The following is a 13,663-nucleotide window of genomic DNA, read 5'->3' as shown; positions in this document are numbered from 1 at the left end:
TAGAATATAATAAATAAATAAATTATGTTTCCGTGACACTTTTTAAAAAAATTATTAGATATTTTTATAAAATAGATGAGGTGGTATTTTTGTATATATAAAATTAAAATTATTTATATAAATATCAATTAATCAAATTTAAGTGACATGGGAGAGAAACATCAGCCAATCAGCAAGGCCCACTTAAATGAACTTACGCGTCCCATGCAATCACAGATCACCACGTGGCTCAAATAAATAGAAAAGAAACGACAACTCCTCCTTCCTCGCTCAGATTTCGTCTTTCAAAGTCCAAAAAAAGATCTCTCTCTCTCTCTCAGGAAAAAAAGAGAAAAGAACAAGATTTTGCCATATAGCTCTCAGCCTCTCACGCTATGATTCAATCCCAGCATCTATATTTTCTGCTAATCTTAGGGTTGCTATCGTGTACATCGGAGTCGATTCGGTTTGACCTGCAATCGGGTTACACCAAGTGCATCTCCGAAGACATAAAGAGCAATTCAATGACGGTGGGAAAGTACAGCGTCGTCAACCCCAACGAGGGCCATCCCATGCCCGATGGCCATAAACTCACCGTTAGGGTATATATATTTTTTCTCTTTATTTGTGCTCGATGTGTTGACGTTTTTTAATGTGATTAGACTACGTATGGTAATTTGGCGACAATTTTTGGTGTTGCTATGCATAGGTAACTTCGTCTTATGGGAATAGTTATCATTACTCCGAGATTGTGGAATCGGGGCAGTTCGGGTTTGTGGCTGCGGAGGCCGGAGACTACATGGCATGTTTCTGGGCAGCCGATCACAAGCCCCAGATCACGTTGACTGTGGATTTCGATTGGAAGACTGGTGTAGCCGCCAAGGATTGGTCTAATGTTGCTAAGAAAGGCCAAGTCGATGTAAGTCTCTTTTTTGCACCTTTTATTGGTCTAATATTACTTCCGACAGGTTACTTAAACAATTTTGTTCCTTTTTCATGCGATTATGGTTAGGTAGTTAGATTTATTGTTGGTCTTTGGGCGATGAAATTTGAGATTTTTTAATTTAATACAGTGTGGGCTTGAAGCTTGTCCATCACTGCGTTAGGAAAGTTGAATTTTAGAATTTTATGCTGTATTATTCAGGAGTTACAAAACAAGATGCCAAGAAAATTTTGGGAAGGAGAGTTTCTTCCCTTTCCCAGTGAATGCAAAACGCGAGCATGGTTTTTCAAGGCAACGGACCTTGTTTGCTATTGCTTATGAGTTCTATAGGGTGTGAAGTTGATGAGATTTGCCTTCAGATGGATATGTAGAGAACCCCATTTTTTGAGTATACCCTAAGCATGAATGAAGAACTGGTCTCCGAAATCTATGTATATAGAAGCCGAGCTGTTCAGTTCTGGAAAATGATTAAAAACACCAATTATGAGTTTATAAATTCTGGCTGCCTCATCTGTGTACCTGCTGCATTTCTTATCTAGGTGGTCCAAATAATGTGCGGTACAGTTGAGGGCTGGTTTGTTATCCGCCTCTCCTGTCACAGCAGGAAATGCGACTTGTCAAAATTAAATGAAATATAGAGGAAATATTGGTGTAATGGGTAATGGAAACTTTGGGTGTCTTGAATTGCAAAGAAGTTACGAGTGAAGATTCTGAGTCGCTCATATGGTTGGTGAGTACAGCCGAATTCATTAAGAGTGTGTATGGTTTCTCACTCCAGAGGCACCCTTACTAGAAAACACTTTGGGTGCCATATTTGAAACCATTTTTGGCTATAGGTTTGGCCTCACTTTTGATAGTTCAATAGAAAGGCCTAGCTGGTGCTTTTATTTCATGTTTTAGCAGCATTCACTGCCCTTGAAGTGGCATTGCTGAAGTGCAGTTCAGAAGGAAGTAATGATTCCTCATTGTTGTTTCATAAATACGCTTGGTTATAAATATGGCTGAGATGATGTGCTTTTGTATTTATTGGGATTTCAATACAACTGGGCTAAGATAGCCTCTTTTACACATTGCCTGTTGGGAGAGATTGTTGAACTAATTTGTGGTTTTGATTTCATTTTTTTATGATCATGTTATGTTATCATAGAATTCATTTCATTTGCTATATCCACAGTGTTTTTGCCTGCTCTTCAGACTTTTATTTATACAGTTCTCAGTCATCTTGTTTGATGTAAAATTCTGGAAAGTCAAGATAAATGTTTTTTGGGGAATTGTTTTGTTTTTCCCTAGTTCTGCATTTTTTATTGCATTTTCAGAATCTTCACTTGTGGCACACTTGCAGTACAGCTTCTTTTCATTTTTATTTTTACTGCAAGTGTGCCATAAGTGAAGATTCTGAGAACTGTTTACTGTTGACTAACAAGTTTGTTGTACCAAACCTCAGAAAATGCAATAAAAAATGTAGAACTAAATGGAGCCTGTATGTGGAAAGTTCGTGCAGAGGATATTCCTCTTCAGCTGTATTTAGATGGTTTCCCTGGACTATCCTGGGATTGGGAGTGAATAGAATTTGGTGTTTTTCATGTGTTTTTATACCTTATGATATGATTAGTTACTTTTTTGGGAATTATGCTGGATGTTTAGTCTGTCTATTTTCAAATAATTGTATTCCCATTGGCCCTGCACTTTTAAATCAATATATTTTTAGTGGTGTTATTTTCAATATAAGTCTTCAGCTTTTTACATATTCCAGGGTTGAGATGTGAGGGGAAAAACTTATGTTGTTGTCATTACTTCATGTGCCAGGCCATGGAACTAGAACTTAAGAAGCTGTATGATACTGCTATTTATATTCAGGAGGAAATTTATCATCTCCGGGAGAGGTAAGGAAGCATCTTTATCTCGACCAAGTTGTCATAGAAGGGATATGTTTTGGCACAAGTATTACTACTTGAAAAAAAAATTATAAAAAAAAAGTCATAGAAGGGAGTTTTTTTTTTTTTTAAATTGTAATTGGAGCTATTTTTGCTTGATGTTTCAGAGAAGAAGAAATGCAGGAGCTCAATAAAACTACCAACTCCAGGATGGCCTGGTTGAGTTTTCTTTCGCTCTTTGTTTGCTTATCAGTGGCAGGCTTGCAGCTATGGCACTTGAAAACCTTTTTTGAGAAAAAGAAGCTCATTTAATCTTATTCTGGGCAGGTTCTACAATTTTTCTCATCTGTTTCGATTTACAACATAGAATCAATGTACCTTTCAAGTAGACTACTACAGTTGAAAATTGCTTACAGCCTGCAGAATCTTGTCTGCGCGTGTAGCTACCTTACATGAATCTAGGAGCAGCGTACCTTAATCATCAGTTAATTTGTTTCATTTAAATTTGAGATGAGATGAGACGAGACCAATCCAAACGTGGCCTAATTTCCATATTATGCGTTCTTGGAAGTTCTTCACATATGTTTATACCCACAAGAGCATTTAGAGGAGACATACAAATTAGTAAACAATGGATGCTTTCATAATCACCAGCCTCGTAATTGATCAACTTGTAGCATGGCAAGATAGCATCAAACCCTTTCAAATAAATTGTCCAAAGGCACCATATAATCTTGGTTGAACTAAGGCTCAAAAAAAGCTTTTAATTTAAGCCGATTCAAATTGTATCAATAAGAAATCGAGTTGATTTTAGTGAATATTTTTATTGTTTACTAAACTGCTTCAATCAGCTGATTTTGACGGATTTTAGTCGATTCTAACCAATTCAAATTTGTATTTTTTTTAAAATTGTCTGATAATTGAGTTTTTTTAATAAAAAAAAAATTGAAAAATAAAACATATAGTTCTTCATTTTCTTTAGTAGAACTAAAAAATTAGGAGATGAATAATTGTTTTGTATTAAATTTGTGGTCGTGGATAAAATATTACATTTACCATGTGCTTATAAGTTAATGGTCTTTATCTTCTTCAGCAAAAAAAATGTCAGACATTTGAGGTTAAATACATGAATTCCAAGTTTATTTGAAACTATTTAGATTTCATGTAATATTTTTATTAAAACCAGTCAATGAATTTTGTGGGTTTCAGAACTTGCATCAAGAAAATTATAAAATCTGATACATCTTGATTAATATATTTAATTATTGCACACGTGTTTTGTGCTAAACAATCTCCCTAAAAATGTTTAAAGTTGTTTAGATTACAAACATAATTGGTAGAGCTAATTAATCGTTCTCGGCTATTAATTACTAGACACCAAGTACAAGCTCCAACTGTTAAAATTAACAGCAACAAAAATACACAAAATCTTCACTTTCAGCAAATACATCCTTTACACAAAGGATATGGGGGTTAACCCCCACATCTAGCTGTTAAAAGAGAACGCCTAAACAGCAGATATACTAGATGTTGCATGTTCTCTACTCTCAAATCCACTTCGGTACCAAAAACAAATTACAATTAAACGATTAAAAAAAAAAGAGCAAAGAGAAATTAAGGTCAAAGGATGAGAAGTTTCTTTCTTCACATATGTCAATTTGGACGAGACTCTTAAAACAGGTTTGTTCACATCGAGATAATTGTAGAAAGTGAGAAAATTAATCAACATCATCATCTCTATCCGTTCATGACAAGATTACAAACAGAATATTGGTAACCTGATCAGTAGTAGCTATTTCCTTGCCAACGACCAGTTTGAGTCTATTCACAATCTCCATCTGCTCTCGATTGGAGGCAGCACAGGAGAAGACTGGTAGAAATGGCAAATATATTATCTACTAACTGATCACACAAATTGGTCTTGGATATCATGTATTGAATAGGCTCCAGTGATGGTCAGTTGGTAGATTTTCCTTTATCTTTTCAAGCCTCTTGAGGATTTCCAAGAAAGAAGGTCTTTGGTTCATGTCAGCAGCCCAGCAATGCTCGGTTAACCTAAAACCATTCAGTACCAATGGAGATCAGAATAATTTCTAAAAAGCTTTTCGACTAATCTATCAACACAATAGTAAGTAATCAAAATATAACAAATCTCAATATCCTAATTGCATATTGAGCAACATGAATAGTTTTGGACGAAAAGATTACAACAATGTTGAATAGGACCACTAAGGGGATACTTGGAGAATGAGATGAGATGAGAAATCTGTGAATAGTAGTGAAATGGTTTGAGTTATGATATTTTATAGAGTTTTGAGAAAGGAGAGAGAAAAAGTTGAACAAAAATATTATAAAGTTAAAATATTGTTAGAATATAATTTTTGTTTTGGGATTTGAAAAAGTTAAATTCTTTTTTGTGTTTTGTTTTTGGAAAAGTTGTAATAATTAGGTAATGATTAGATGAAAAAGTGTAAAATTTGAATTGAAAAGTGTATGTTTGAGTGGTGTTTTGATGTTGAGATGTGATGAGATGAAACCCCTAAATGTACTAAGATACCAATTTTTTCTCAACATTGGCATCTCCAGATTCTCCACCTGAAGAATGGTGGGGGTGGGGGAGAGAGAGTAGGAGCAGAATGAGGTGTAATAGGTTGTATGATGCACCATATAGCCAATTTGCTATATTAATCAATATTTTTACCAAATAAGATATCAAAGGCTATGCTCAAACATGTAGCACAAAATGTGGAAAAGAGAAAACAAAAAGCAATAAAAACAGATAGCAAATTGGATGAAGGGAAAACAACGACAAGAAGAATGAAAGCAATCCCGAGTCAACTAATCATTGCATAAGGAGACATTAGTTAAGTTAAAATAGTTACAAGGACAAGAGAGAAGGTAAATAACTTGGAGCATGGCCGTGAAGACGACAAGATGGCCGTGAGGGAGGGAGGGAGAGGGAGTCAAGCAACCACAAAATCATGGATTCAATTCAATTAATTGATCAGAGAAAGAAAGAAACAAAACAGGAGCCAACCCCTCAATGACCTTTTGATCGACAGGAAATTATGGCAAAACTTAAGTCTCGTTTGTTTTCGCACATGAGATGAGTTGAGATTAAAATTAAAAGTTGAATAAAATATTATTAGAATATATTTTTTTAATATTATTTTGTTTTGAGATTTGAAAAAATTGAATTGTTTATTTTATTTTGTGTGGGAATTTGAAAAAGTTGTAATGATTAGATGAGATGAGATGAGTTGAGAGGAGTTGTGAAAACAAACGAGGCCTTACTCTTTCAGTTCAGGGATGTATCCTTTTGAGCGAAATGTAGGCCTGTGTCCTTCAGCCACATATTTGGCTGCTTCATAAGGCTCATGATTTGAAAGTGGCGGGTCCCCTTCAAGCATCTGAACCAGTTTGGGAATGTCATGAATTAGAAATAATGTCAAACACTTGTATGTCTTAACTCGAACTCTGTATAGAAAGTAGCATTACCTCATACAGTATCATGGCGAAAGAGAACACATCAACCTTCTTATCATATTTCCGATGCTTGAAAACTTCAGGAGCCATATACCGGTCTTTCATTTCGTGCCATGCCAAAAAGAAATAAAAAAAAAAAATTAAACATTCAGTACTGAAATTCCTATCTGTTACAACAACTTTGTTAAAACACTCACAGCTTCCAGTCTCTCCGGTCATCTTGTACACGTCATGAGAATTCTGAACCTTGATGAGCTTGCTTAGTCCAAAATCTCCAACTTTTAAATGGTCAGCACTGGAATTTACCAGAAGTACATTCCTGAAATTGATAAACAAATTTCAAAAGGTAAAAATGAAAACCCAATATTAAGGTCACTAATGTTCTTGATGGCGGAAGCCAGAGAAAGAAATAAAAGGTGCCTTTTCAATTGGGTAAAGAAGCAATCCACCTAAGAACAGTAATCTCCTCACTATGAAGATGCATTAAGGGTACTAATTAAAACATAGCATCTTCAGCTACCAGTACAACACAGAATATAGTACGCCCACGAAGATCAAATACAAAATCAACTCACCTTGGTTTTAGGTCCCGGTGAATTATGACATTTGGTTCATTGTGAAGATAAGCCATGCCTCTGCCACATAAGATTTACATAAGATTGGCATAACAACTGAATTCACAGAGGATGCATCTTTTTAGTATAGAGTATGATTGCATAAACTCAAATTGGGCATTCAGCAATATGCAACTAATTCTAAATATGTACTGTCACTCAAACTTGCCTTTCCTGGGAATAAATCTCTGGACAACTATCTCTCCACACAAATTTATTTCATACAACCTTAAAAAGGTGTGGCTTAATTGAACTTTCCCACTTATAAGACAGCTTCTATTTACGATGCACAAGTAATCATAACTTTGGGATACAGGTCTGGCATTTTTCTTTAGGCAGGTATAAGAAGTCGAAGTACCTTGCTATGTCCAGTGCAAAGTTGATAGCCGTTGAAGGACTAAGGGAACTTTTTTCCTTGAGGTATTGATGAAGATCACCCTATAACGGCATATAAATGCAATAATTAAGTGCTCTGCAAGTACATGTTTCAGATCACTGAAAAAGACTTCTCACAATTTGGAACACAAAATAACCAGGCATTTTACTCACCCCTCGTAAGTATTCAGTAATTAACATAAGGGGCTTCTTGTCAGTGACAGCTCCGAGAAATTGGACTATATTTGGGTGACGAAGCTTCACTAGCAACTTAACCTCATGTCTGAAGTCCTGACTGAATCAGGAAAGTGCAGAACAGGTGAGTAATTTACATTCTCGATCAAGTAGAAATCAGATTGGTAAGGAAAACTTGATTATAGACAACAAGCACTTGATTAATAATTTTCATGAGGATAACTGCCCTCCAGACATGTTGACATATGAATAATAAAGGCCTTTCTAATTTCAATAGACACACCATTTCTTGGAAAGAACACCAGGTAAAGCATTAAAGAAAAGCTTTTTGGTCCGAATAAAATATCTCACCCATCATTTTGGTTCTGGTTCCATTGTATATTAGAACAATTCATAATAAATCTACAGCCACAACTCAACTCAACTATGCCTTACTCCCAGCTACTTGACGTTATTAGAAGGATCTTATGCCGGTCGGTCCAGACTAGGGGCATATCCCTAGTCATATATTTTCAATGTCAGTTGGGAATGCCCCAACTCATATCTCAATAGGATCCATGCTTCATACGAGGTGAAAAGTTATGTGCTGGCTGCCTACCTGCCATAACCCTCTGCCTTTATCCAGGCTTGAGACTCACTATCTAAAAGGATATAACATTTAAGTATGACTTAAGCAAGTTACTTCCAGAATATACATGCAGATATACAGAGGAAAGATTGTACTATGTCTCCAAAATAATCAGCTTATACGGGATTAAATAAAACAAACGTATAACAACCCCTCTATACGAAAACATCATAAGAAAAATGGATCTTACATCACCAATCTGTCATCTGAAAGTGATGGGAGAATGCGTTTGATTGCTACAGGTGTTCCACGCCAATAGGCTTTCAAAATCTCACCAAAAGATCCCTGCTAGCATCAGTCTCATCAGTTAAAGCATTTCTGACAAATGGACTAAAAAAACACACCAAGAGCAGAACTAGATTCAAGTGCAAACAAAATGACCAAAAAGTCCAAGGCATACCAGACCAACAGAGTGAACTAAGAGAAAGTACCAAATAAAGATGAAATTATTTTAGCCCAAAGAAACTATCCTCTCTTACAAAGATCAACTTCAGAGGTACTGTATACTCTGTTTCTTTGACAAGAATCATCTCGGCACTTTACCTAGCTAGGGGAAATGAAGTATAGGGTACAGGTGGAATAAAATTATGTGATTGGTATGGGGGTTCCTAAATCAATATCTCACAAGGCAGAATCTAGAAACTCTTGAAAATACAATTAGATTCTGCCTGCAGTAAAATAGCAGACAGAAAATCCTAGTCATGGTATTTGAGGAGAACCATCAGGCTCAGTTTAAAGAAGACAAATAAGAGACTTTTAAATATCATAGTGTACTTATAAAAAAAAATCTATATATCATAGTGTACCTACTTGGAACAGATTGTATAACTGGCCCTTATACAGTTTGCTCGTTACCAATCTTAAAAGAAATAAAATCAAACCTTTCCAATAATAGCTGAGTTTGACAAGTCCAGTTCAGAAGGGTCAATTTCCCAGTCACACTTGTTTGGCAGAGGGGGTGGAACAGGCTTTGGTTCAAAATGGCTTCCATTTTGGCCCTACAGCATGAATAATCAAAATTAAAGCCTGTGAAAGAAAATAATATAAAATACCTATAAACAAGTCTTTATGAAGTAATATGATATAGGTCGCATTGATATTGAGCCAATTTAAATTCATCATAAGAGCATAAACAACAAACAAGAGAGTGCATTCCAAGGTGAACTCAGGTGAAGCAAATTAGTCAGATATGACTTGTAAATTGTTTTCACATCTATGAGGAAACAACTCTACACATATTGATATTGAAGCTTGATACAAATATAATACCGTGCCTTGTTATCCAACTTCCATTTGAAAACTAGTAAAAAACATGGTAAGGACATCATCATATTTGAAGGTTCAAAGCCAAACACCACCGGACATTATTTTTTTTTTTATCGGTAAACAAGATTTTATTGATCATAAAATGTGATATCCCATATGATAAGGATAAGCGTAGGTGATGCATGGGATCCCACATTGCTTGGGAAGGAGAAATTCTTGCTTTTTATAAAGTTCCAATGGGGCTCCAATTGTATCATTCACTAGTCCTTTTGGAGTATAGGTCATGTGTTTGGCCCTTCCATTTGGGCATTACAAATGGTATCAAAGTCTATCCCAACCAGAAATATGGAACTTTAGCCATGCTACGTACAACGGACAAGCCCGACGAGGACGTCGGGACTTTAAAGGGGGTAGATTGTGATATCCCATATGATAAGAATAAGGGTAGATGGTATATGAGCCTTGAATTTTGTACCATACCGGCCGGTATGGCCGGAATATACCGTTTCTGTGGCGTAGCCAGTACAAAAAAGGGTATAGTTTCGTACTGGTCAGGATTTCGGCCATTTTGGCCCGTACCGACCAATATTTCGGCCTTTACTTTTTTTTTTTTTTTTCATTTCTTCAAACTGCAAGCTCATTTTTTAACTCCCCAATTCAGACCAGACTATTTATAATTTATATATATATTTATACATAATTTATTCATATATAGACTATTCCGAAATAGTATTCAAAACGGTACCGATACTGAAATATTTCGTTTCAATGCCTCGATAGAAACGGTCACTAGTACGGTATTCAAAACATTAGTATGAGATCCCACATTACTTGGGAATGAAAAGTTCTTGCTCTTTTATAAGGTTCCAATGAGACTCCAATTGTATCATTGACTAGTCCTTTTGGAATATAAGCCATGTGGTTTGGGTCTTCCATTGGAGCATTACATAAAATAGACAAAGCCCCAAATATATGGGACATACACAAGAACATTGCTTATGCGATCACCAGCAGACATTATTACATGCTCATTCTGATGGAAGACAACTTAGTCAGTCCAAAGTCAAACAATTTTGGACCAACTAATGAAACAGAACTGCTTTCATAATTTCCCAAGCAAACCAAAGTTCTCCTCACCCTACCCTTCTCAAACATAAATCATATATTAATGATCAATCTAACCCTGAAAAATGTCGAATACTCAATTGTATAGTTAAAGGATTAGGTTTGTTTTAATCTTAGCCAAGCAAACCAAAGTTCTTCTCCCCCTTCTCTTCTCAAACATAAATCATATATTAATAATGATCAATCTAACCCCGAAACGTGTCGAATACTCAATTGTATAGCGAAAGGTTTAGCTTTGTTTTAATCTTAGGTGTGGGATTTTTTTGTAAACCCTAAGGTTGTTTGTACTATGGTATACCTCCTCCATAAGCAAGGACTATTAATAAAATTGGGGGTACTATCCTCTTAAAAAATAGTGTCTAATATCCAATTATTTATAACTTGATGTGATGAAATACTTATAATGATGTTATGCTGCAATACAAGGGCTTAATGGAACCCAAAATCCCTAAAACGTCTTGACCTCAATTTATCCTTGATGGCAATACATGCAGCAGACAACAAGTTTCCAATAAACGCACCTCTGGAGAAACCAAAGTATAACTTTTGGTTCTCTCTTACTGAAGGAAAGCCATGTTAAAATCACTCAGACCTTTCACTAGTTTATTAAGAAGCCTATTTTGTCATTCCATCATCAATCAGATATCATAAAAATGGATCCTCAAAATAAATCTTTGTCAGCCCTTTACCCATAAAGTTACAACACCAATGCAAAGACTGCACACACACACAAATTTATATATATATATATATATATATATATATATATATACAGAGAGAGAGAGAGAGAGAGATGTCTGCACTTTTTTGTTATATGTCCATATATGGCCCAAGGATTCACATCCTAGAAAACCGGCTTGCTAGGTGGAGGTGCCCCCAAGTTTATATGCACACATGCCATTTGACTCCTAACCAATGTGGGACAATAACATACCCCCACCCTTCAAGACCAATGCCCATGTTGGTTGAGCAATATGGGAGGCTTTCATCAGGCTGGGGCAACATGGTCCGTCCCACTGGATCCATAGCCAACCACTCCGCAAGCTCAGGCCGTTAGGCGAGGCAGCATGGGAGCCCACAACCTGCTCTGATACCATTTGTTATATGTCCATATATGGCCCAAGAATTCACATCCTAGAAAACCGGCTTGTTCGGTGGAGGTGCCCCCAAGCTTATATGCACACATACCATTTGACTCCTAACCAATGTGGGACTAGAACATTTTCTCTCTCTTTTTTTTTTTGTCTTTTGAATTTATCCACCAAAATTAGAGCCCCCATTTCTTTTACTGTAAAAAAATTACCGACTACATGCATTTAGAGAAAGAGAGGGGGGACCATAGGCTTACATAAGACGAGCCACCGTACGATTTTAACAGCTCAATCATGATATGCTTTTTAGCTCCTTCGGCATCAGCTAAAGGCTGTCATAAGAGAAACTCCAGCTAATTAATCATCTGATGCCAAATACAATGAAATAAAAACAATAAAACTCTTATGCAAGTCTTATGTTAGCACTTTTTTCTTTTTTATGGGCAAACCTAATGTTAACACTTCACCGTCATACTACTTGTTTCTTGCTCATGATAAAGGTCCAGCGACTGGAAGCCGAAAGGAAATTTGTACTTTTAGAGTTACACAGTTTATTCACTTGCAATTCTATTTTCAGATGGACAACAGACGAATGCATTAATAGTTTGTCTGACCCCAAGCTTACTGACTCACACAACTCTACACTCCTTGACTTAAGCTTCTCCCAAATTTATCGTGTATTTTGCGCTTTTATGGATACGCTCCTCTCAAATAACTAGAACTAATAAATTATACTCCCACTGGTTGTTTGGAAAAGCCTAGAAAAGTGAAAAAGAAAATCGAATGTAAAAAAAAACGAAAGAAGGGGGAAACAAAAGCAGTGATTTAAAAGAATTTTACGGTGTTCTTCCAGCGATCTTGGGCGTTGACGTCGGCGCCATACTCGATCAAGCACTTGGCAACGTCGATCCAGCCGTGGAGAGAAGCGACGTGGAGCGGGGTGCGGTTGTCGTAATCTCTGGCATGAACGAGGGAGCGATCTTCTTCGAGAAGCTTGCGGACCGCAGCGGGGTCGTTCTGGTGGGCGTGCCAGAGAATCAGGGAGGTTCGGCTCACCCTCGCCTTCTCCTTCTCCTTCTCCTTCTCCTTCTGCTTACCCTTGTCCGAGGTAGAGCTTCCCTTACTACCGGCGGCCTCGCCTCCGGAGGGGGCGTCCGAGCTCATCACCAGCGATCGGATCGGATAGGAACCGTTCGCTTAACTGAGTGAATTCGGTTAGAAGTTTTTTTATTCTTTTAATTTATAATTAGTGGGGCGTTGGAATCTGTTATTGCCATAAAAGTAAGTGGGAAAGGACTGAGTGGGGGCGGCTAAAAATGTTAGTTTTGTGTCCGTTAGTCCGGTTTTACTTTTAGAAAATGCTTTACGCATAATATTTTTTATAATATTTTATATAATTATGTTTTAAATGAATATTTTTATAAAATATCTTATAAAAATACCATTATTTTATAATATTATTATACCATATATTATGTAATATATTATGTATATATCTTTATTCTTAATATTTAACAATTTATTTAAATATCATCAGTACAATAAAATTATGTCATTTTGATAATAATATTGAAAGTCGGGAGGTAATGTTTTGATATTCAAGCCAAATAATATTACGAATCCAATAAATAAAGAATTTAATTAGTTTAATATTACAAATTTTTTGAATTAATCGTTAAGTTTTTAACTAATAATATTATAAGAAAAATAATGTTACGACGCGAAGGGACGATCTATATTTGATGCACCAAATCTGAATATAGAGCAAAATCAAATAAAACGGGAAGTCGAGTAAAATATAATCAAGCCTAATTAGTATTGGATTCAATAAAATTTAATCAAAATTTAGTTAGAGAATTTACTTTTATAAATTTAGCTAACTACTTTTCAACAAAATAACAAACTCTCCAAATCTATCAATATTCTGTTAAAATATTGATTTTGATATTTTTATTTATTTTAATTATACTTGTAATTTGAATATTTATTCGCTATTAAAAAATACACATTAATTTTCTAATGTTCGTATTAGATTTTAAAAGAAAAAATTGACATAAACTAATTATAATATTATAGAACTAGAATTT

General features: G+C 35.7%; 2 protein-coding genes across 3 annotated transcripts; one reads left to right on the top strand and one right to left on the bottom strand.

Moving 5' to 3' along the window:
• Positions 1-266: 266 nt before the first annotated feature.
• Positions 267-3,348, top strand: LOC108992924 (transmembrane emp24 domain-containing protein p24delta9-like). The gene is made up of 4 exons (XM_018967647.2): positions 267-581; positions 689-898; positions 2,729-2,805; positions 2,964-3,348. Exons 1-4 carry the CDS (start codon positions 375-377, stop codon positions 3,106-3,108), a joined length of 639 nt encoding a protein of 212 aa, XP_018823192.1. The 5' UTR covers positions 267-374; the 3' UTR covers positions 3,109-3,348.
• A 1,062-nt stretch (positions 3,349-4,410) lies between these two features.
• Positions 4,411-12,822, bottom strand: LOC108992918 (integrin-linked protein kinase 1-like). Of its 2 annotated transcripts, XM_018967637.2 has the most exons (11): positions 12,417-12,822; positions 11,834-11,908; positions 8,976-9,092; positions 8,285-8,379; positions 7,446-7,566; positions 7,255-7,334; positions 6,858-6,917; positions 6,480-6,601; positions 6,295-6,380; positions 6,091-6,206; positions 4,411-4,851 (listed from the first exon to the last, which is right to left on the bottom strand). In XM_018967637.2, the coding sequence occupies exons 1-11, from the start codon at positions 12,738-12,740 to the stop codon at positions 4,725-4,727; spliced, it is 1,323 nt and encodes a 440-aa protein (XP_018823182.1). In that variant the 5' UTR covers positions 12,741-12,822; the 3' UTR covers positions 4,411-4,724. The 2 variants fall into 2 exon arrangements, with proteins under 2 accessions (XP_018823182.1, XP_018823183.1); XM_018967638.2 differs by lacking the exon at positions 11,834-11,908 and having other exon boundaries at positions 12,417-12,817.
• Positions 12,823-13,663: the final 841 nt, after the last annotated feature.

The sequence above is a fragment of the Juglans regia genome, chromosome 13, assembly GCF_001411555.2.
Source record: "Juglans regia cultivar Chandler chromosome 13, Walnut 2.0, whole genome shotgun sequence".
Classification (NCBI taxonomy): Eukaryota; Viridiplantae; Streptophyta; class Magnoliopsida; order Fagales; family Juglandaceae; genus Juglans; species Juglans regia.
Note: the sequence above shows the minus strand (reverse complement) of the source record. Positions and strands in the feature narration are given on the sequence as shown.